Source organism: Bos mutus, chromosome X (assembly GCF_027580195.1).
Source record: "Bos mutus isolate GX-2022 chromosome X, NWIPB_WYAK_1.1, whole genome shotgun sequence".
Lineage (NCBI taxonomy): Eukaryota > Metazoa > Chordata > Mammalia > Artiodactyla > Bovidae > Bos > Bos mutus.
In genome coordinates this window covers 93,255,756-93,281,181 of record NC_091646.1, presented here as the reverse complement: position 1 = coordinate 93,281,181, position 25,426 = coordinate 93,255,756, and the positions used below count along the sequence as shown (strand labels likewise).

General features: G+C 39.8%; 1 protein-coding gene across 1 annotated transcript in view; it reads right to left on the bottom strand.

The window, feature by feature from the left end:
- RPGR (retinitis pigmentosa GTPase regulator) overlaps positions 1-24,850 on the bottom strand; it is a 61,632-nt gene extending 36,782 nt beyond the window's left edge. Inside the window, exons 1-9 of the mRNA XM_070365790.1 lie at positions 24,665-24,850; positions 22,581-22,706; positions 22,051-22,143; positions 19,946-20,008; positions 17,280-17,438; positions 15,792-15,941; positions 12,143-12,301; positions 7,149-7,304; positions 1,921-2,045 (exon numbers count right to left, since the gene is read on the bottom strand). Of these exons, the coding sequence (XP_070221891.1) occupies positions 1,921-2,045; positions 7,149-7,304; positions 12,143-12,301; positions 15,792-15,941; positions 17,280-17,438; positions 19,946-20,008; positions 22,051-22,143; positions 22,581-22,706; positions 24,665-24,827 (1,194 nt within the window). The 5' untranslated portion in view covers positions 24,828-24,850. The remainder of the gene's footprint in view (positions 1-1,920; positions 2,046-7,148; positions 7,305-12,142; positions 12,302-15,791; positions 15,942-17,279; positions 17,439-19,945; positions 20,009-22,050; positions 22,144-22,580; positions 22,707-24,664) is intronic.
- Between the last annotated feature and the right edge of the window lie 576 nt (positions 24,851-25,426).

The window sequence follows — 25,426 nt, the reverse complement described above, 5'->3', positions numbered from 1 at the left end:
CAGTCTCTTGGGATAAACATGTCTTCAAGCCCTTCTCTTTACATGAAGGTTTCTTAAGTTTAATGCTTAAAAGTCCCAAGAGCAAAATGCAAGCATGAACAATGGTGAAATGAAAAACGTAATCAACATCTTAAGGACTTTAACAAGTAATTTTCAATAAAATGCTTAAAAAAACATTGTGTAGTGTTTACAATATAGAAACTTCTGGTATCTTCATAGAGTTCTACATTGCAACATAGAATAGCATACTCTGAACCTTTCCTTCATAATATTTCCAAAGTTAAAATTGATCTGTTTTATGTATAGCATTTAAAAAACAATTATCTTCCCCATAAGATTATACAGGGGCTTCCCTGGTGGCTAGATTATAAAGAATCTGTCTGAAATGCGGGAGACCTGGATTCAATCCCTGGGTCGGGAAGATCCCCGGAGAAGGGAATGGCAACCCACACCAGTATTCTTGCCTAGAGAGTCCCATGGACAGAGGAGCCTGGTGGAATACAGTCCATGGGGTTGCAAAGAATTGGACACAACTGAGCAACCAACACACACACACACACACACACAATTATAAGCTCAGTGAGTGAGAATCTGGTCTCAGTGTGCATCATTGCATGCTCTGTATTTCTCATCCTCAGTCCAGTATTTTGTACCAAGCAAGTATTCATCACATAGGTGTCAAATCACATGGGAAATGTTCCTTAGTATGAGGCTCTGAGCCTTTGGAGAACAAATTCCAAGTGATATTGTTAGGGGAAGCACACTGACTGAAACTGCCCACCCTGGCCAGACACCACAGTAACCATGTGCATGAGCTGTTTTACAACAGGAGGTCTTGGTAAGGAACACAGAACTAATAAGCTACCACCAACCAGAAGAGTTCGGGAAAAGTCAAAAGGAGAAACCACATGTCTGACCACCTCCCAGAATCCTTCTCTCTGGCATCCATCTTGGCTGAACAAGGTGTGCACCACCAGGAAGGACTCTGAGTCAGAACGACTGGCTAAAGACAACCCGGAAACTAATCCCATCACCATAAAACCTGAGACTCGGAGCCACATGGCAGAGCTGTGCTCCTGGGTTCCCTTACCCTACTGCTCTCTGCCTGGGCACCCTCTCCCAATAAAATTTCTTGCTTTGTCAGCACATGTGTCTCCTCAGACAATTCATTTCAGAGTGTTAGACAAGAGCCCAGTTTTGGGCCCTAGAAGGGGTCCCCCTTCCTGCAACAATACTATCATCAGTGTGTGTGCATGTGTGTGTGTCTGTGGTGTGTGTGCACTCTGTTGCTCAGTTGTGTCCGACTCTTTGCAACCCCATGGACTGTAGCCTGCCAGGCTCCTCTGTCTGTGGGATTTTCTAGGCAGAAATACTGGAGTGGATTGCCATTTCCTCTTCCAGGGGATATTCCTGACTCAGGGATCGAACTCAAGTTTCTTGCATCTCCTGCATTGCTGGTGGATTCTTTACCACTGTGCCACCTGGGAAGCCCTTATTATCATCACAGACTAAACAAAATTTTCATCTATAGTTCTTAATTGGCTAGTGTTAGAAACAACAGAGATACGGTGCATGATGCGGACAATACTGAAACAACACTTTGTCCAAATAGCACTTAGCTAAATAAAAGTATTTTCAAAACTCGTCATTTATTATCAGCTGGATCTGAGGGTCTGAATGGTATCTAACCCAACAAACATTTACAGATGACTACTATGAGTGAGGAAAAACATTAGGAAAAGGACAGATTTTCAGAGTGTTGTGATGTCTGACATTTGGCATTTAGGACACAAGTGTATTCACTAGATAGAGCCATGTTATTATTTCATCTAAACATAAAAGGACTCATTTTCTATGAAATCCCAAAAGAATCAAATATAGGAATATGAACACGTAAACAGGAAAATGTGAAGCCCTTACCAAATGTACTATATACTTCAAAAAACTAGAACACAAAGTGGGAACGAACTGATTGGTAAAATTTTCCATTCCGAGTCCTAGTTTTCCGTGTCGACCATCTCCAAAAGTATACAAAAGGCCTGATTCTAAAATGAAAAAAAGAATTATGAAAGTTACTTTGATGGATCTATTTGCAAACAACAAATATATTAACTGACATTGCAATTTTCCCCTTATATTCTGCATTGAATTTACTCTGGTCCATTGATGTTCCCACACTTTCTATGGTTTCTGTTGTCCACACATAACATTAGGCAATAGATACCGCGAGAATAAATCACCAGCACTTGGTGGCTTGTGAAGTTGAGACCCAGTCCTGTGAGGTGTTGTATGGAGTAGCAGCAATCCAGCATGAGCTCTCATGATAAATACCACCTTTTCAAAGAGAAGGAGATTTTTGTATTCTGACCAATTTATTTTCTTTTTTCCTCAGGTCATTGATTAGGTGAGGGTTTATCAACTCTGGCACTACAGACATTTGAGGTTGGATAATTCCCAACTGTATGGGTTTGTCCTGTGCCTTGTGGAATGTTCAGCAATATCCGTGGCTTCTATCTATTAAATGCCCATACAATACCTCACTTCTGCAACTGTGACAATCAAAAATATCTCCAACACTGCCATGTGTCCCCTGGGGAGACCAAAACACCACTAGACTAGATCCTCTCCCTTACTTCTGCTTCAGGGTTGTGGAAAGTTCCTGAAGGAAATGCCATAAACCAACCATGCTGCTTGTTGGGGATACCAATATTGGGGGGATCCCTTGTACAGCCAGGCCCAAGATAATGATGAGTAATTTTGTCACCTCACCAGTTAAATCTTTTTCTCTGCGGCCAAAGCAGCTAGTCTGAACCTTCACTCCTCAAGCCTTTCCTTCATACTCTCCATCTCAAGTGAGGTAAGCGCCATGGAAGCAGAAATAAAGGAAATGGTGCCAGTACAGGTACAAAAGAGGGGCTCTCCCTCTAATCCAGTGATTAGGAAAGGCTTTCAAATTGAAGCTGAAAGGATTAGGGTTTAGCTACAAGAAGGAGGGAGCAAAGGATTTTTCAGGCAGAGGCCAGCAGTACATATCAAGCACAGAAAGCATAACACAGTTAAGAAGCTGAGAGGCAACCAACGTGTCTGGAGCACAAAGGGAAGAGTGGTATGAGATGAGTCTGAAGAGGCAAGAAGGAGCCACACCGCAGAGTATCTTATTAGCTCATATTAAGCATTTTTGAACTCTATATTAAGAACAAGTGAAAGTTGCTCACTCATGTCCAACTCTTTGTGACCCCATGGACTATACAATCCATGGAATTCTCCAGGCCAGAATACTGAAGTTGGTAGTCTTTCCCTTTTCCAGGGGATCTTCCCAACCCAGGGATTGAACCAGGTCTCCTGCACTGCAGGCGGATGCTTTACCATCTGAGCCACCAGGGAAGCCCAAGAACACTGGAGTGGGTAGCCTATCCCTTCTCCAAGGGATCTTCCTGACCCAGGAATTGAACCAGGGTCTCCTGCATTGCAGGTGGATTCTAAGGCAGATATTAAGAACACCAATAACCTAAATGAATGGTTTTAAGCTGGGAAATGACAAGATCATATTTGGGAACTTGCACTTTAAGATGGCAAAGTAATTGTATACTAAAAAAAGCCAAGAGAATTATCTGAAAAAATAACCATAGTTCACTGAAGTGGCAAGTTCAAAACTTAATATATTAAAAGGCTGGTGCACTGGGACGGCCCAGAGGGATGGTGTGCGGAGGGAGGAGGGAGGAGGGTTCGGGATGGTGAACACATGTATACCTGTGGCGGATTCATTTTGATATTTGGCAAAACTAATACAATTATGTAAAGTTTAAAAATAAAATAAAATTAGAAAACAAAAAAAACAAAAAAAAACAAATAGATTCCCTATAAATAATCAATAAACCAACATTTAGATTCTCAATTTAGATTGTTATAATTCTTACTACTAGATATTTGTTTTCTTTCTTTATGTGTACTCCCTATTTTTGTTGCTTTCCTCCTCCTTTTTTTGACCCTGATTTCCTCATTCACCAGGGCTTCCCTGGTGGCTCAGCTGGTAAAGAATCCGCCTGCAATGCGGGAGACCTCGGTTCGATCCCTGGGTTGGGAAGATCCCCTGGAGAAGGGAATGGCTAGCCACTCCAGTATTCTGGCCTGGAGAATTCCATGGACTTTGTAGTCCATGGGGTTGCAAAGGGTCAGACACGACTGAGTGACTTTCACTTCCCTTGTTCAAACTGTTAAGGTTTCTTTTTTTTAAACTTGAGTGTCTTTAGCCAGAAAAAATTAGCTCTGATCAAGCTGCCTGATCACACTTCCAACCTCAGAGAGCTTTTAAAAACATGAACCACTGGCTATAATGGGGAACTGGAGGGAACTTACTGATAACTCACTGCATACCTCTCATTAGTCCTGAACAACAACAACAACAAAACTCATGTAACACCTAACCCTGCAGAGGATTCACGACCAAAGCAGTCAAACAAAATTAATATTCAGTTATTTGTGCTATAACTTCTTTCATCAGGAGGAAAGGTATTACAAAATTTTAACCAAATAACCTAATTATATGTTAGAGGATCTGTAAAAAGTGTATATTTACTATTGTGGTGACCCAAGGACGAAAGAGCAGATAAAACCAAGGAGGGTCTTGTAATACAGGAATGGAAAAACCAGACCCTTATCGTCCTTCCCTCCCCCACGTTGTAACTATTAATGGAACAGTATAACCTGTGTCCCCTCCTACCCCATTCAGTCCAGTTCAGTCACTCAGTTGTGTCCAGCTCTCTGCGACCCCATGGACTGCAGCACACCAGGCCTCCCTGTCCATCACCAACTCCTGGAATTTGCTCAAACTTATGTCCATTGAGTCGGTGATGCCATCCAACCATTCAACCATCTCATCCTCTGTCGTCCCCTTCTTCTCTCGCCTTCAATTTCTCCCAGCATCAGGGTCTTTTAAGTCAGTTCTTTGCATCAGGTGGCCAAAGTGCTGGAGTTTCAGCTTCAACATCAGTCCTTCCAATGAATATTCAGGACTGATTTTCCTTTAGGATGGACTGGTCAGATCTCCTTGCAGTCCAAGACTCTCAAGAGTCTTCTCCAATACATAGTTCAAAAGCATCAATTCTTTCTTTGTAGTCCAACTCTCACATCCATACACTTCTCCCATCCAGTATACATGCCTCATCCAATCAGCAAATGACCCACAAGATCCCTATCCCACTCCTTGTAGCCTGGGTATAAAAGTGTACTGAGGACCCCTGTTCAACGTTGGTTCTTCCTTGAGCTGGCCCACTGTTCTAACAGTGTCTCTCACTCTAATAAACTTTATTTTCCTCTCATTCTGTCTCATATCTTGAAATTTTCCAGCCTGCACCCAGACCACGACAACCATCAGTGGCAATTTTGAGTTGATGGAAAATGGCAGTAGGACAGAGAAACTGAGCTTAAGGGCCCAGCCGTAAGTCATACATATCAACAACTTTTCTGGGACTATGAATGAACAATTCTTTACATTCTATATAGTTCAATTTCATGCTACATCAACAAGGACTTTAATGTAGTAACAAGGATGTACATTAACAAGGACTTTAATGTAATGGGCTTCCCTTGTGGCTCAGATGGTAAAGAATCTGCCTGCAATACAAGAGACCCAGGTTTGATCCCTGGGTTGGGAAGATTCCCTACAGAAGGAAATGGCAATCCACTCCAGTATTCTTGCCTAGAGAATTCCATAGACAGAGGAGCCTGGTGGGCTATAGTCCATGGGGTCACAAAGAGTCGGACACGACTGAGCGACTACACTTTCAACTATACTTTTAACAAGGACACTGATACTGGAAAATGGGCAACCAGTGCTCTCTGAAAGATTCTCTGGGAAAGAAGGGCCAGTACATGGTAGTACCTTGTATTTGCTGATTCCTACTTCCCCTAACCAGATACCATTAGATGAGCTCCATCATAGCAGAAACTTTTGTAAAAAAAGGAGGAAAACACAGAAATACCAGTATCTGGATTATTTCAAAATATTATATGCTGCTGCTGCTGCTAAGTCACATCAGTTGTGTCTGACTCTGTGCAACCCCATAGATGGCAGCCCAATAGGCTCCTCTGTCCCTGGGATTCTCCAGGCAAGAGTACTGGAGTGGGTTGCCACTGCCTTCTCCGAAATATTATATGAGTTCCGACTTTTTAATGCTTTGCTTTTTCGATAGAAATGTGAGCTACAAATACAAAACTTACAGAGCCTTTTGTTCCAAAGCAATTAAAATTGTGCAGTGTATTAATTATCTAGGAGTGAGTCAGTCATTTTAGGGAAGCACCTTCACTGAGTCCTACGCTGGCAGCACCTAGTTTCTGAGGTTGAGAAGTAGGCCCAAAGCAGCATCTTCCCAGACAAAAGGAGAAACTACAGAGCAGAAGAGCAAGCTCTGCTAGCACTGTGGAGGAAGCATGAAAGTCACTCCTGAAAACACATCCTAGTGGCAGAAGCCTTCTAAGAATTTACTCAGCCTGAATGGTACTGTCAGATTGAACATGGAAATTTTTTTTTTAATTTTATTTTATTTTTAAACTTTACATAATTGTATTAGTTTTGCCAAATATCAAAATGAATCCGCCACAGGCGGATGTGTTCCCCATCCTGAACCCTCCTCCCTCCTCCCTCCCCATACCATCCCTCTGGGTCGTCCCAGTGCACCAGCCCCAAGCATCCAGTATCGCGCATCGAACCTGGACTGGCAACTCGTTTCTTACATGATATTCTACATGTTTCAATGTCACTCTCCCAAATCTTCCCACCCTCTCCCTCTCCCACAGAGTCCATAAGTTCCTTCTTAGATTTTCCCCCTTGGTGTGAGCAGAGTTCAGAGCCTTCAAATCAATAGTTTCAAAAAGACTCCAGCTTTCTGACAAAGTATAATACTACGGTCTCACCTCTGAGAGCACTGACATATTTTGAGGCTCTAAATCATTTACACTGATTTTAAATTGAACTAAAATATGAGAAAGGAGTTTACAACTTTACACATTGGCATATTAAACAAGGAATTACATTTTCTCACTTATTAATTCCTTTGCTTAAGTTAGATACATTCATTCTATATAGTATTTATTTTGTAATAAAACATACCCAGTTCCATTAAGTATACTAACAGAAATTTGATCTGTACCTGTTATCAAAGCTGTGTGATTTTCTCCACAGCAAACATGACTTATTTTCTTATCCTTAACACTCTCAATGACTTTGGGTTCTGAAGTTTCAAAAGTGAAAGTGCCAAGACCCAGTTGACCAAACTGTCCCAGCCCAAAGGTGTACACGGCTTTCTCTGAAAGGGGAGAAGCAAACACAAGAAGAGGATTTCAGAGATACAGATACTATCATCATTCTATCTGGAAAAATGGTGATATTCCCTCTTCTATAAAGTACGTTAGGGGTCTCTCAAAGAAACACTCATGCAAGAATACCCAATACTTACCTACACATTCGATAAAGCGAGAGAAAAATGACAAGGTACACAGTTGTAACAATTATGTCATGGGCCTAATTCTCTTACGTATAATGATAGAAGGAACTGCTAAACACACAAAAGTCAGTGAAACCAAAAAAGTCCCTATGATTACCACTCAGTCAAAAAGCATCAATTGTCTAAACTAATTCCTTTCACTGACTTAAATAAACGAATAGTATTTCCCCCAGAAAAAGTCCTTACTTTTAACAGCAGTTTAATGGAATAACCTATTTTAGAAAACAATCTCAGAGGAGAATTTGCATGGAATTAAAACTTACAGCAGATATGCTACACTTATTCACAGGTAAAGCTCATTTAGGGCTTCCCTGGTAGCTCAGCTGGTAATCCACCTGCAATGCAGGAGACCCCGGTTTGATTCCTGGGTTGGGAAGATCCACTGGAAAAGGGACAGGCTACCCACTCCAGTGTTCCTGGGCTTCCCTGGTGCCTCAGATGGTAAAGCATCCACCTGCAACGCAGGAGACCTGGGTTCGATCTCTGGGTTGGGAAGATCCCCTGGAGGAGGGCATCACCACCCACTCCAGTATTCTTGCCTGGAGAATCCCCAAGGACAGAGGAGCCTGGTAGGCTACAGTCCATGGGATTGCAAAGACTTGGACAAGACTGAGCTACTAAGCACAGCACAGCACAAAGCTCATTTATTAGGAAGTGCAATAATAATCAGAGGAGGGTAAAAGCCTTTCCTCTATATTATTTAAATTAAAAAAAATTTTATTGACGTATAGTTGATTTACAATGTTGTGCTAATTACTGCTATATAGCAAAGTGACTCAGTTATACATATAGATATATTCTTTTCATATTCTTTTCCATTATGGTTTATTATAGGATACTGAATATAAAATATGACCTTGCTGTTTATCCATCCTACGCGATATTAGTAGTTCTGAAGTGATTCCAAATGAACTCCAATAATTTAGTTAAGTATTAGCTCATATAGTCTTGAGAAATGGAAAAGCACAAGAACAGGATAAACAAGTGGTGATGTAAGTGTCCTTTTAGACACACATGCTTCCGGGCCCCTGCCTTAGGAAGCACAGTGTCTACTGCATTTGTGTGCTTCTCCACAGTGCAACACATTGCCTCTCCTGCTGCAGTTACAGAAGCAAGAGTTTCAGATTCAGGTAGAAGCCCAAACCTTCATTCCTACTAGCTGCGGCAAGCAGACAAGCTACTTAAATTCCCTAATGCTAATAATCCCTTCTAAAAGAGCTGCTGCAAGGATTAAATGAGAAAACATACAGGAAACACAATGGGACAGTCAGTCGTAAATGAACATTTTTCTAAAAAGTAATTATCTAATCAACTCACCTTATTGTGACAACACAGGATACTGATGAACACATAATTATTGTCATATAGTTTTACATTTTTCTTTCTAATGTTTACTTCATGAATAAGACACAAAGATATTCTTTCTTAAAGACAACACAGTGTGTCAAGGATAGGAAGCCACACTGAGGCAATGGCAAACAGACCTTTATTTTAGTGTAAAAATCACTATCTCTAGTAAAACTAATAATCACATAGCATATCTCCAATTCTGAATGTTCAGCTTAATAGGAGGATGTTGGGTAAGTGAAAAAACTGTCTATCTCGAGCTGGCCAACAATCACTCCAAGTTTCTTGGGCTGTCTGACAATAGCCTGTGAAATTAGGCTGTTCAGGCACACTGAATCAAGTTACACAAGTTTTGTCCTTATTCTGTTCCCTTGTGTGCTTGAATGATTAGCAATGACAATAGTTTCTATTATTTTTAAATGACTGAAGACTCTTACCTAACGACATTATATACAAAAATCAATATAATTTTTAGTCATCCCACCTTTGTAACATTTTTAACAATGTAATTCAATGTTAATAAATATTACTGTCTTAGGAAAACAGATTTGATTAGTTGGCTTCAGATAAATATTACTCTAATTTCACAGACTACATTTCATTTCACAACTAGATACTTGTGTAGCCCTGTAGAGATCTTAAGTTTGTCTAAATATAATCTGGAGAAGTTAAGTTCTTATTTTCTTTGGGGCCCAGACTTCATTGTGGACCCAATCTAATAACCAAGCCTTTCTTATCTTCTGATAACTGCTGTGGATGACATACAAAATGACATGGATCACTTGGTCTCACTTAGTTTGTCCCAGTTCCAGTCTGATACTTTCTCTACAGCAATCCATTGTTTCCCTGACTATCGTTACAACCAGTAGCTGTATTGTGTAATCTATCGTAGTTATATCAAAATATCAAGTTTTAAATAAATTTATCAACAATGAACTAATTAAAATTATCTTTAAAGTATTCTATTGACTTTAAGATCAATAAAGTCTGATCTAAATAGACTTTAAGATCAGAATTATAGACACAAGAAAAAACAAAGCTGGGGAGGGCCCCCAGAGAATCATCTAATCCAAGCCCTTCCCTTTAGTTAAGAGAACCATTTAGAACAGATGATTAGCTATTCTTGGCTTTATGGTCTTGCAAAGTATCCAATAACTCTTAGGTATTAAACTTAGTACTTACTCAAACTGATGATCATACACTCTTTACGTCCATTTCTTTATCAATTAGGACTAAATATTTAATAGTTCTATCCATACTGCTTCAGAACACAGGTTTCTCACAGGACTGGCTCATAATAAAGCCTTTAAAGGTCCATGGATAAATTTTAAAAAATAGGCGAAGTAGTGAATTTTCCATACAGATAAATTTATACAATTTAAGGGGATGTCTTTTACTATAAAATTAAGAGCTTTAAAATTTTTGTTTTGAAAATGACCCTTACTTTATGATATAATGGTGAAAACAGATTGCATTTTTCTTGCAATGTCCATATTTAGCCAAATGCAAACTGGAAGTTGGCAATCTTCTCTAGGTCTTCATACTCTCTTACAAAATAAAAAACTTAAAATATAAAAACTTTAACGGTCTGTGAGATTGAAAGTCTCCAAAAAATCTGGAGAAAACAATCAGTTTCTGGCAATATGGTTTTTAACTTCAAAACAAAGTTCACAGACAGCTAAATGTCTATTATACTATAATACATTACTTATGTGTACTTATGTGCACTTTTTAAATTTTAAGTATAATTAAAAGATTATCTTGAAAATATTTTATAATATGTGGTTTAATGACACATTATTATATAGTCAACATTGCATCCTTCAGAATAACCTTCAATAACCTAATAAATTAATTATTTCTATAATCTTTGTATAAACCAGAAAAAATACATGACACAAGAATAAATTGCATTTCTGCCTACAGAATAAATTTTCAGATAATTTATAAAGATTAAAGTTTAATCCCTAAAATAAATCTTTCAGAAATTATATAAAAATTCACTTTATCAGCAGAAGTTTAAAAAAGATCTTAAACTTCAGAATTATTTCCAAATTTAGAGTGGAGGACCTGGAAAAAAATATTTCTCACTTTGAAAATATTCCATCTGGAAATTGCAATTCTGGGAAACCGTAGCTTTATAAGCATGACTAGGACTAGAACAGGAAATCAAGGAAAAGTGATGTAAGAGAGGAAAATCTAAAGATAATATACAGCTTAATCATCTTGCAACATTTAAGCATTAACATCTAAGAATTAGATGTTATTTAAAAATTCGTCTAGAACACTTCTAGCTTTGGGTTACTGAAGATTAAGTGGTGACTTCAAAAACTGTTTCTTTTTACTAAAAACTATCATAATTATTCACTACCTAACTGCATTACCTCTATACTACTCATCTAAAATAAATCTAATGCTGAACAAATCTGGGAGCATCAATGTAAGCATATTAATAGACAGTATATTTTAATTATATTGACCAGCATCCTAAGAAGTCACATGTCATACCAAAAACAAAATTCAGAAGCCAAAAGGGACATTATCATTAAGGTTCTAACTCTGTATTCTTATCTGTAATTTACAATCTTAACCCCCTTTAATGAATTATTATAACAGACATAAAAATCACAAAGAAATCACCAAGGTAGATATTGTGACTATCAAAGAAAAGAATTACCAATGACAAGTAGAAAAGACTATTAACAAGGAGCGTCTTCAAATTAAGTATTTCAGAAAAATTAATGTCAATTTTAAATAAATATGGAATACATATACATGAGGAAAACAAAGTGTTCTTGAAAATGAGCTAAAAAAGTTATTTGCTGCCATTAAAGGTGTTAAGGTCATGAAAATGTCAATTATGTAAGCAAAAACAATTCAACAAGATTCATTTTTTTTCTACTTAACAATATCTTCCATAGGCCAGAAATGTTTACTAACTATATGAACAAAAAGTAGAGATCTTAATGGAAAAAGATGCAAAGTCTACTCACATGAAGTACCTGAAACATACAAACTCACTGAAGCAGAGACTTGAACGGTGGTTGCCAGGGACTAGGGTGGTGGAGAGGGGAGCTACTTATTAATGGATTTCAGCTATGCAAAGGTGAAAGTTCTACAGACCTGTCATATCAGATTGTGCCTATAGATAACATTACTGTATTATACACCTAAAATTCTGTTAAGATGGTGGATCAGATGTTAAGTGTTCTTACCACAATAAAAATAAGCAAATGTTAAAAAAGGTTTTAGTTAGGTACCACAGAAAGCAGGGAATGGAGCCGCACCCATACCTGTAAGAACAACTGTGTGCCCTCCACCACAAGCAACTTGGATCACCTTCTCAGAAATTCCAGGCACCAGTTGGGGTACTTTGTGATTGACCAGGAGCTTTGGGGGAAGACCTAACTTCCCACTCTCCGGTTCTCCAAAGGTGTACAGTTCTCCCTCAGCTATTGAAGAAAAAAAAAGAGGGATCCATGATGACAGAGACATGAACAAAATACTGGTCTTTTTGGTACATGTTCTTATGTTTGATAAAAAATTTAGAAAATATAAACTTAAAAAATCTGACCTTTCTTGAAATACTTCTACTCAATAGTAAGGAATAAAGATAGATTTTCCCTTCCTCTTGATTATTCTAATCCAAAATCTTCATGAAGAATTCATGACTATCACTACCAGTAATAACTAGAAAATTATTTTATCTGTTTCACAATACACAGACAAGATGATCTTACTTCTTCCACTTACTTTTAATAAAGCAAAATGACTAGACATTAAACCCCCAAAAGGACATGGATTTTGTCTTGCTCACTATGGTATTTGCAAGAACCTAGCAGTGTGTCTACTACATTAAATATAATACTTATTGCATAAATAATTGCTTTTCATGAAACTTTCTGTATAAAACTCATTTATGCACGAAGCAAATATGGTGAGTGAGCCTAAAGATGGCAGGTTTTACTCAGATGGCACTTTTTCCAGACAGACGCTCCTGCTAAGGAATTCATGTCATTTAATCGCTGCTTTGTCTATACCAATACTATTGATCTGCTTCTGTTATCACACTTAGCACACTATACTATGAGCTTCATGAAATCAGGAACTATTTCCTATGAACCGAAGTGAGTCCTATAGAGCAGGAATTTAAAAACTGTAGTAAATACATAATCTAATCATAAGCTTCTACGTCAGTCACGTAGAAGAGATAACACAGCACGTCTTGTTGTATTACTGGCATGTCTCCAAAAGAACCACACCACGACTGACTGCTGACTAACCCCTGGGAATGCAGCCTTTGGGAGTGTTCTTTAAGCTGGTGATAGGCGATTCTGTTACACACACCTGGAGAAATGAATTATGCCAGCTTAGCCAGGAGCTAAGAAAGGGTTGCTTTGCACAAACATCAACACTGATGATGTACACCTGGTTTCACTGTTGAAGGGCCTGAATTTCAGGTGCCATGACGAGTTGCTAGCAGAATGTGCCTACATGACCGGCCACCCACAGCAAAGCCTCAGACCCTGAAAATAGAACAGGGCTTCCCTGGGCAGAGACATCACACACACATCCCTGTAGTTCAATGCCAAAGAGAAAACACACCTTGTGTGGCCCTGGAAGAGGAAGGACTGGGAAGTGCATACGGGACCTCTCTGAAGAATACACATCTTTCCTTTGTTGTAATAAATCTTAGCTATGAGTATAATGAGCTGTTGAAGACAGATCCCTTCTAGCAAATCAGAACTTAGGGAAGTTGTGTGATATCTAACACATATGGTAGGTGCCAGTTTAAACTTGGTCAAATACTGCAAACACAGCCAAACTCATTTTCTAGATTGATCTGCACAAAAGTGAAGTTTTCTGTACTACAATTTTTTCTGAAGTACTCAGCACGGAAGTGCTTAGTAAGTCAGCATGCCTCCCCCTTTCCCCATGCTTCTTGCTTCTCATATGAAAGGAATTTCTAAGTCCAGACAAGTCTCTTTCTACTACTGTCTGTAAATTCCTGCTGCTCCCCACACCTTCAATGGATGAATTGCATGGTATGTGAACTACACATCAATATAGCTATTTTTTCTTAAGGCATAAAACAGAAAACAAAACAAAAAAGTTCAATGTAAGGCCTATCAGTTAAAACGATTAATTGCACTTGTTTCTCTACTGGCTAAAGCAGTAGTAAATAAAAACTGACATTGGCAATTTTATTAAGGCCTAAATATAAGACATTGCTTTGTTTTTCCATGTGTTTTTTTTTCTATTTTTTGTTTCATAAACAAAGTGAGCACAGACTATACCAATTCCAGGAGCCCTAAAGTTGGAAATAAGTTGGTATGTGGTATTGGCCCAAGGAAAACAATTTATCATTCATTCACTTACCTCCTCGTTCAACAAGATTTATTTATTGTCAGTTTCTTCAAGACACAAACTGACACAGTAGTGAACAAAACTAGCCAAGCCAGAGTTTGCCCTTTCTTAGAACCAAATTACTACCAGTTCAGTTCAGTTGCTCAGTCATGTCCGACTCTTTGCGACCCCATGAATCGCAGCATGCCAGGCCTCCCTGTCCATCACCAACTCCCAGAGTTTACTCAAACTCATGTCCACTGAGTTTGTGATGCCATCCAGCCATCTCATCCTCTGTCGTCCCCTTCTCCTCCTGCCCCCAAACCCTCCCAGCATCAGAGTCTTTTCTAATGAGTCAACTCTTCGCATGAGGTGGCCAAAGTACTGGAGTTTCAGCTTCAGCATCAGTCCTTCCAATGAATACCCAGGACTGGTCTCCTTTAGGATGGACTGGTTGGATCTCCTTGCAGTCCAAGGGACTCTCAAGAGTCTTCTCCAACACCACAGTTCAAAAGCATCAATTCTTCAGCGCTCAGCTTTCTTCACAGTCCAACTCTCACATCCATACATGACTACTGGAAAAACCACAGCCTTGACTAGATGGACCTTTGTAGACAAAGTAATGTCTCTGCTTTTGAATATGCTATCTAGGTTGGTCATAACTTTCCTTCCAAGGAGTAAGTGTCTTTTAATTTCACGGTGCAGTCACCATCTGCAGTGATTTTGGAGCCCCCAGAAAAATAAAGTCTGACAGTTTCCACTGTTTCCCCATCTATTTCCCATGAAGTGGGACTACTACCAAGTCATTGGTAAACCTGGGGGGCACTAAGATGGGACAATAAGCATTTTCTAAACCTGAATCTGAGGTGCACGGAATAAGAAGTAAATGTATAACAAATACTTAGATATCTAAGAGGGTCCATAAAACTGTTTTCCGCTAGGTGCTTTTATTGTTAAAAAAACCATCAATAGGATGGAAAACCAAGATCATACTTTTGCTGTTACTACTAGAATAGATGTAGCTATAATAGAGTCCAGCACTTAAAATATTTTAATTAAGGTAGAGAAAGTTGCCAATGAGGCCAGGAAAAGGAGAAATTGGGGATCCTAAAAAAAGTCCCACTGAAGGAAAGCATATCCCATACTGAACTCTCCTCCTTTTCCATCAAATCATCAATCCTATTTCTACAATGAGAACCTATGACTTATGTACTAAAATGATAAAAGCAAATTATCAGGACAAGATCAGAATTGGTCAGAGTACAGAATCAAGCAAATCCATAGAAAAGAGGCTCATAGGTCTTGTTTTTAATGCCAAAGAAATTTGAGGACCAATATTTAGAAGGGTTTTTTATATATAAAAATATAGATCTAATTCATTAAAATCAGTTAACATGTCAGATAGTTTGAAATTATAAACACTCATTATTAAAATGAAGAAACATTGTGACCTAAAACAGACCAAAATAATTTCATTACATGGAGTACCATGGCGATAGTGCTATAGAAATATAGGATGTTATGTCATTTTATTATTAATTTAGTAATAACTTAGACATGGGAGATAACATAAGAAATTCAACTGTTCTGTCTTACTTGTTACAAAAGCTGAATGGTAATATCCGCAAGAGATCCAGGAGATAGGTTTTCCAATGGTCACTTGATGTGGGACACATATATTAGTTATATTTTGTAAACCAATTTGCCCTTCGGAATTGTCACCCCACATGAATAGCTCGCCATCCTCTATAGTTAAAACATGAAGAGGAAAAAACATTTTAAGAGGTAGCAGGGATAGCAAGTTATTATATTCCCAACAGAACATTTATTTTTTAATTTAGAAAAATGATGTATCTTGAAAGAAAAATACTAAAGACATTTATACCAGGGAACTACTTAACAGTACTATTTCTATTATGAAATGTTTCTATAATGATAAAGGATAGAGAATAACCTAAAGTGTATCACTTTAGTCACGCCCATATTTCTACCTCAATAGCAAAGACAGAATGTCCTTTCCTATAATAACCTTTCCTTATTCTAAAGTCTCTAAGCAGAAGATGGTTCCCTCCTTTCAAGCAGTCTACCTGTAACTGAACTGAATGCTGGCATGAGTCACACTGCGCATCTCCCAGACAAGGCCCAGGTCAGAAGGACTGGGACTACTTTGCTCTGAGAACACTGTGAGAATGACGCTTTAGAGGAAGAAAAAAATTAAATTTATTTTGCTAACTTTTTTTTTTTACAGTTGAAAATACATAATCTAACTTCAGAGACTAGGAGATACATTAGTGTACCTAACATCTCAAAACCAGGCTAACTCCTGTGCTTTCTGATAAAGGCTGTGTTGTCAGGGGGAAAAAAACCCTAAGGGAAATATTCTAGAAAAGAATGAGCAAGAGTTATTTACTTGTCTCTTTTAATTAAAAGTTTTTCAATCTGAAGTGTTTCATGATAAAGCAAATAAAAGGAAATATGAAAATAAGAACCAAAAGGAGGAGGTCTAAACGCTAACGGTGTGGGCGAGAGAACTGAAGGGATGGACTGCAGACCCGACGCTGCTCTCCTGGCCAGAGCGGCAGTGCACCTCACACCCCTCTCTAGACTGGAACGAAGACGTACACTGGCAGCTTCCTCAGTGAGACGTGTGCATCTCGGCTCCAAATTTTAAAGAAAGTTCTCATATGGGCTTTTGATAGGCAGAGCAGAGCGATGCAATGACCATTACAGACTGTATTTTAGTAACATATATCCCACAGATTTCTGGGATATTTCTGACAACAACTTCACTAAAGCTGAAATATAACTTTTGGAACATGCAATGAAGATACTATTTAAGAATATCTAAAGAAACAGATGGGTAGTACAGCTTAGAAGTTACTTAACAATTACCTTCTAAATGTATGTAAGCATAAAGTTGTAATATTCGTCATGATTTTCAGTTCTATTTTAAATGTCTTCTGAAAACACATGGTCAATGAAAGAAAATGAAAAAGGATTGCTGTCTTCAGTTCACCGATTCTGTATATCCTGGTCTGAAAAAAAGGACTATGTCCCAGTTTGAAATGGAAAAAAGAGTCTTACCAGTCAGTGCAGCTGAAGTGTTAGACCCAGCAGACAGTTGTTTAATCTTATGCTGGGATGTAAAGAAACTAATTAGATGGAAGGCACTTCTTTCATCAGTATCACCAAGTCCAAGCTGCCCTTCATTATTTCCTCCCGTGGCATATACTTGGCCTCCTCCTGCACATGGAAAAGAAAACATCAGTATACCACAGTCGTCACCTTTAGGAGACAGTCCAGTGTACACTAGATAGTCTCACTATTACTAGTGAAGAAAGCTGAAAGTTGGCATTATCCTGCAATTTGGTGAACAGCTTCCTTTTGGTGTCAAAAATACACTAAAACAAGCTAGCTCTACATTTCTGTGAGATTTTATAAGTTATTCTAGGGTGTAAGTAGCAATCGAAATGCAGAACTATTAATTCAGAGCAAAAAAGAGGAAAATAATTTCCAAATTAGTTTATAATTCAAATCAAAACTTTTTAAAAGAGATGTGGTTCATTAATTTTAACTTCCATACCATTAAGGCTTAGATATAATGCAACAATAAAATGAGGCAAATACAAGAAGAATCAAATTAGAAATGTGGAAACTCTGTGCTGCAAAATTATTTTAATTTTCTATATTTAATTTTCTGCCTTCCTAAACAGGAAGGCAGTCCAGCATTGTGTCTAGGCAAGAGGACACAGAACCAGACTTCCTGGGTGCAAATTCTGGCTTGCCACTTATCAGCTGTGTAACTTTGGGCAAGCTATCCTTAACGTCTCAGTGTCTCATTTTCCTCATCTGTAAAATAAGATAATAATAATGTCTACTTCACCGGAGAAGGCAATGGCACCCCACTCCAGTACTTTTGCCTAGAAAATCCCATGGACGGAGGAGCCTGATACGCTGCAGTCCATGGGGTCGCTAGAGTCGGACACGACTGAGCGACTTGACTTTCACTTTTCGCTTTCATGCATTGCAGAAGGAAATGGCAACCCACTCCAGTGTTCTTGCCTGGAGAATCCCAGGGACGGGGAAGCCTGGTGGGCTGCCGTCTATGGGGTCGCACAGAGTCGGACACGACTGAAGTGACTTAGCAGCCGCAGTAGCAATGTCTACTTCATAGAGGTGTTATGAAGACTGAATGAATTAACATTTATGAAATTCTTAGAATAGAATTTGGGACACTATCAGCACTGCGTGCTGCTGCTAAGTCACTTGAGTCGTGTTCGACTCTATGCGACCCCACATGAAATTGAACCACACAATTTAAAACATATGGAGCATATCAGAGTTGGTGGAATGCTGAAGCAGTTCAGACAATGACACAAGGAAAAAGTTGAATAGTCACAAAAAACTCTATGGAAGAAGGAAGACATACACTGGATCTTAAAATACAAATATCTGAATAAGAGAAAGAGAAAAGACACTTTAGCAAAGGGAAAGTATTGAGTGAGGGCAGAGAGCTGAGGTTGGGGCTGAAGCAGTGAGAGCAGCCTGAAGACAGAAGAAGCTGTGTGTGGGAGATGGAGGTAGGAAAGACTGCTGGGTGGTCAGTGCCTGGATATCTAATTGCTCCAGCAGGATTTGTTGGAAGATTTCCTCAATTTCCTCACAGAATTGCCTTGGCATCTTTGTCAAATATTACTTGGGCATAAACATGTGGCTTCATATCTGGACTCTACTCCATTAATCTTTGTCTATCTACTTACTAATAGCACACTGTCTTGATCATTGTTGCTTTGTGTGTGTGTTAGTCGCTCAGTCATGTCTGACTCTCTGAGACCCCATGGACTGTAGCCCACCAGGCTCCACTGTCCATGGAATTCTCCAGGCAAGAATACTGGAGTGGGTTGCCATGCCCTTCTCCAATCCCTGGATCTTCCCAATCCAGGGACTGAACCCGGGTCTCCCACACTGTAGGCAGATTCCTTACCGTCTGAGCCACCAGGGCAGCCCCACTGTAGCTTTACAGTAGGTCTTAAAATCAGGTAGTCCTCCATTCTGATCTTTTCAAAACTGTTTTGGCTATTCAAGGTCCTTGGCTTTTCCATATAAACTTTAGAATAACCTTGTGAATTTTCTACATACACACACTCATACACACACATGGCCTGTTTGGATTTTGATTGGAACTGTGCTAACTCACATCAAAAGCCTTTTAAGGGCTTCCACTCACCCTCTGAAAAGAAGAGGGAAGAGCAAGACCAGGAGCATGTGGCCCCTGAAGGTGTGCACACAGGTAAGGAGATGCTGTTCCTTGCCGTAATCCAAGAAAAGAAGCTTTCTCTTCATCGACTTAACATTTATCTGCATATTTTCATAGGCAAACAAGTGTACTACCCATTTACATTTTTTAAAAAATCCTCATCTTACTGTTACCAAGGTACCATTTCTATTAATTTTACAAAGTCACAAATGTTACTGGAGTAAGATCTCAGTCCTCAGATTGGACAGGAAGTCATAAAGATTGAATGAAGTGAAGTGAAGTGAAGTGAAAGCTGCTCAGTTGTGTCCGACTCTTTGTGATCCCACAGACTATACAGTCCATGGAATTCTCCAGACCAGAATACTGGAGTGGGTAGCCCTTCCCTTCTCCAGGGGATCTTCCCAACCCAGGGATCAAACCCAGGTCTCCTGCATTGCAGTCGGATTCTTTACCAGCTGAGTCACCAGGGAAGCCCACAGATTGAATACTATACCTGTTAAAATTAGGGTGTGGTTCCTTCCGCAAGCAACAAATTTCACTTTTTCCGGTTTTAAAGCTAAAAATATAAAAATATGACAAGTAAGATATTTTATGATTATATGGAAATGATAAATAATCCAGGTCAAATGACGACCAAGTTGTAGAACAGATTTAAACCCAGGCCTGTCTGACTTCTAAGTTGATTTTCGTAACTAATAAATCAAAAGTTTTTGGAGGTAGTTGTGCATCATAATAACCAATGGTGTTCTGAAAAAAAAAAATACAGATAGCTTAGCCTGATCCCTGGAGAATCTGAGTCAGTAGGTCTGAGGTAAGACCCAGGCATCTATATATTATTTAAAACTCCACAAGTAATTAGTATGTGCTGAGATCCACTACATTGTTATGCTGTCTTTTCTGCAACCTGATCTATTCCCTAATCTGGCATTACCATCATCAAGTTTACTTTCTACCTTACACAACAAAACACTAAGTTCAACATTCATAGGCATTTGTTGTTGTTGTTTAGTCATATACCTACAGTAAAGTTCTTCATTCATTCATTTACATATTAAAAACCTTACAGAACATCTCCTAAGTGCTCAGCATAGCAGCTGCAAAAATCACTAAGACAGAGTCCCTGGCTCAAAGATCTCATAGTCTAGACAATCTTGTTAGCTTGTCTATTAGATATTGGACTTCCCTGGTGGCTCAGATGGTAAAGAATGTGCCTTCAATGCAGGAGACCCAGGTTCGATCCCTGGTTGGGAAGATCCCCTGGAGAAGGAAATGGCAACTCACTCCAGTAATCTTGCCTAGAAAATCCCATGGACAGAAGAGCCTGGTGGGCTACAGTCCAAGGGGTCACAAAGAGTCAGACACAACTGAGCAACTAACACATTCCCTTTCATTCAATTTTGAACAGTAAGCATAGTAGGCACTGTAAATAAACCCAAGGGTTTAGTTACCTGTGCGCAATAAATATTTTTGACTTAGTGGAATACTTCAAAAGTTCCACAACAATATCTACAAATAGCATGTGTGTGTATGTGTGTGTTAGTTGCCCAATTGTGTCCGACTCTTTGCAACCCCATGGAACCCGCCAGGCTCCTCTGTCCATGGAATTCTCCAGGCAGGAATACTGGAATGGGTTGCTGTTCCCTTCTCAAGGGGATCTTCCTTACCTAGGGATTGAACCTGGGTATCCTGCATTGCAGGCAGATTCTTTACCATCTAAGCCACCACAGAAGTATGAATATGATAAATTACACTGAAATTCTGAGCTCAAATTAAAAATCTGGCTACAAAGATAAAGAATCTTATTCTTGTCATATCGCAAGGAGTCTCTATCATCATTCAAGCATAGCTGATGTTCATGGGTTAAACCAAACAAAAGCTTTTGCACATAATGGTGAGAAAGCTTTGTAAAGGTATTATATTTTCTGGGACAATCCTGATTTGAAACATTTTGTCCTGTTGTTCTTGTAAGAACACTGCTGCTGCTGCTAAGTCGCTTCAGTCGTGTCCGACTCTGTGCGACCCCATGGACTGCAGCCTTCCAGGCTCCTCAATCCATGGATTTTCCAGGCAAGAGTACTGGAGTGGGGTGCCACTGCCTTCTCCGTGTAAGAACACTAGTACTAATCAACTCCTAGGCCTGATGTTTTCTTCAGCACATCTGCTAACTACACACAGCAGGGTAAAATGTGTTTTATAAAACCCGCAACTACATAGAACCATGATGTTCATAACTCTAACAAGTGAGACAGAGCTCAAAACCGTATCATATTGTTTGTTCTCTGTATATACAATAACAGTAATATTTAAGTAGGTTTACAAAACAGGCAAAAAAAAATGATGTTCAAGTGCACAGTACTATAGAATCATTATTTCCTTTGTGGTCTCTGGGTTTAAAATCAATGCGATTTTTAAATCCTAACATATAGAAGTAGTTCTGAATACCACATGAAAAATAAAGTTAAATGCCAATAATATTCAAGTAAATCTCAGTGAATAAAGAACTAAAGGCTTTATTATTTATAGTAAAGAATTACACAATCAATAGAAAAGTACTTTATATAATTTAAGTATTTAAAGTGATAAGAAAAGACCCCAAACCTTTGACACATGTTGGTTTGTTAACAGTCGATTTTGATCCTAATCCTAACTGTCCCCAGTTGTTACTGCCAAACATGAAAAGCTTATTATTTCCTGGTGGGAAAGAAACAGAAAGAATAAACTGAAGCATCTTCAACATAATGTGAGATGAAGTCATCAAAAAACAATAAAAAAGCTATACTTAAACAATGTTATCGGTTTTACAGGTTACCTTGCCCATCTACCTATAGCTACATTCTGTTAGTTGTGAAGAGTTTCTAAGATTATACAGTAACAGTTTTTTGATGTTATGAATATATTCAAATAGATTTATTCTAAGAAAGCAATATGCATAGAAAATCAGGTGTCAGTATACTAAGGGAACTTAAAAGTCTTCCCTGATAAATCAATTTGTCAAGAATTCTCTGGCAAAGTAAAAAAAAATAAAAACATTCACTTTCTGTATATCTTCAATATGTTTTGAACAACACATATACAATACTTAGGATTCTCCAAGTATTACTATATTCATTTAAGATTTTAACACTAACCTGTAGTAATAGCAGTATGTTCATCTCCACATGAAAGAGATATAGGTATATCCCTTTTAAACCAGAATTTGCTGGGCATATTTTCAGCAAATTTAGTTTTTCCAAACGTAAACACAGCACCCGAATCTGCAAATAAATGAGACAAATATATGAGTTTTGATTTCACAAGTTTTATCGTTGCCTGTTAACTAAAATATTTTTCCAGTACTTTATCTGCTCCCCATGGCCTACATCCTCCTTCTTCCAACTTAACTCAGTTTAACTCCTCAGACTTCATTCTAGTTTTATTTACAAGATCAAATAAATGAAGTATATATTATCTGTTTACTGGTATAAAGTAAGAAATATACTGTCACAATGACTAAGGAGTCCTGCTGCCATTAGGTAGACCATCTACTCCTTGGAAATAAGCTGATACCCTCGATGCCCCACTCACACTGGTGAGCGTCACATAGTCTAGCCTCTGACTGAAGGCTTTTCTCCACACACAGAAACAGGACAGTACTGAGTTTCATCAGTAACATCGTGAGGACGCAGGATGTTGAGATTTGGACATTCTTAAATGAAGTCACTAAATACTACCTGATAAGAGGAGTATTCACAAACTGGTTTACGCCAGTACCATTTTGGAGAGAGACCAAAAACTTCTATGAGATCCCAAAGCTATTAATATCTAAACACACACACACACACAAGACAAGATTCAGCTTTTGAGGAAACCTCAAGGAGGATGACTACACACAAAGAAACTAAACAGGTATCAGAAAGACAGACATAGCAAACCTAAGTATTAATAAATACTAATGCTCAAGAGACTTGCTACTGTGGAAAAACCTTTTGAGAACTGTGAGGTGTGCAAGTTCAAACTGATAACGATAGATTTAGGAGGCCAGGTTTTAGAACAGGCTCTGAGTTTTTAATAGAATGAATAATTAAAACACTTTTGTCCTGCTCTGGCTCCCCAAGAAGGCTTCCCCTGGCTACCCTCACCCCAAGCCAGGGGCCAGAGGCTCTGTGCTGGCCTGGTGGCATCTTCTGTTAATCAATACTGTCATTTTGTTTAGTTTCTTGTATGTCTCACTACCTTGTGAACTCGAGGCAGGAACTGAATCATGTTTGAACCCAAGAGCCTGGCAGAAACAGAACGATTCTGCTCTAGTGTTTTTTTTTCAAACTGTTGGTCGTGACCCATACAAGTGAAAGTCGTTCAGTGGTGTCCAACTGTTTGCCGACCCTATGGACTATACAGTCCATGGGATTCTCCAAGCCAGAACACTGGAGTGGGTAGCCCTTCCCTTCTCCAGGGGATCTTCCCAAGAATGGAACCCAGGTCTCCTGCATTGCGGGCGGATTCTTTACCAGCTGAGCCACAAGGGAGGCCCAAGAATTCTATCTTCCCAACCCCAGGAATCGAACCGGAGTCTCCTGCATTGCAGGCGGATTCTTTACCAACTGAGTTATGAGGAGTGGGTCAGCAAATCAACTCAGTGGGTCATAACGACCATTTAAAAAAAGTCAAGTATTACAGGAAAAATCTGAGCACATCCCAAGTGGCTAGAATAAGTACTGCTTCGTGAAACGTCTATTTCTGCTACACAGAACGTACGTGGTACCCAGTTACAACGCTAAAGGTTATTTCTGGAGCTCAGGGGTAAAGTCTCAAAAAACCACTCGCTAATGGCTCCCTCCTTTCTCCAACTTGTCTCCCCATCCTCTTTTACCGCACGTCCCCCGGTCAGCCACTCTTTACTGCGTTCAATACACAACCGTGTTCTGAGGACCTCAAACGAAGTACTTTGGGAGGTGAAAACTGCCCCCGCCTTCGAGAAACTCATCGAAAACTTATTTTAAAAGAATTAGAAGAAGAAAGATCGGCACCCCCGTTCCCCGTAGTTCCCCTCCTCTCCCTCCTTTCTTTCTCCTCTCAGTCAACCGCAAGGGTGCGGCCAGACTCTGACCATAGTCGGGTGGCTGCGGCCCAGATCTGTCCCCCGACGGGGCCGGCCCAGAGGCGGGGCCTGGCCGTCCGCCCGCCTGCTGAGCCTCCCTCCCGGCCCGCCGCCACCGCCGCGGGCGCCACTCACCGGGCACCATCTTATCGGGTTCCCCCATGGTAATAGCGCTATGGAAAGCCTGCTCCTCGGCCAGAAAGTCGGCGGCGTCGACTCGGCTGGGCCTAAGGCAGTGCCTCAGCTCCGAAGCGGGCGCCGAGAGCCCCTTGGACCCCCATAGCCACTCTCGGGGCATCCGCTACTCCCGCGTTCCCGGAAGTCAACAAACGGCCGCTAGGGGCAACGGGGGCGGAGCGTTATGGCGCGAGGAGAGTGGGAGCCGGGGGGAGGGGAGGGCGGGCAGCCAGCGCGGCGCAGGCGCAGACACAGTGGACGGTTAAGGTAGAGGCCGCGCGCCCTCTGGTGGCCGGAGCGGAGGTGTGGTCGCACCGCGCGGTAATTTCCTGGAGAGATAGTGACCAGCGTCACAAATGTCACACCCCGTCTCAAGCTACGTGACACAGGCAAATGTCAACACACAGCTGTGTTAATACTAGTACCTGTGACCATGTATAACTAAATGAGATAAGCACTATGCCCAACATCCTAAATCATATTTGTATCCCCGTCATCTAACCCCAAACCTGGTATATACTAGATGCTCATTAAATACATATTAGCTGAATGAGTCCTGCTACAGCCCTGCAAGCTGGTTAATGTTACCCCGTTTAGAGATGTGAAGTGGGAGAACTGGGGTCCAGTTTAGCTAGTCCTGCTGGTTATCTGAACACCTCCTCCACCCCACCCCCCTTCACACACACACACAGAAGGCTGAGGTTTCCTGAAATCTACAAC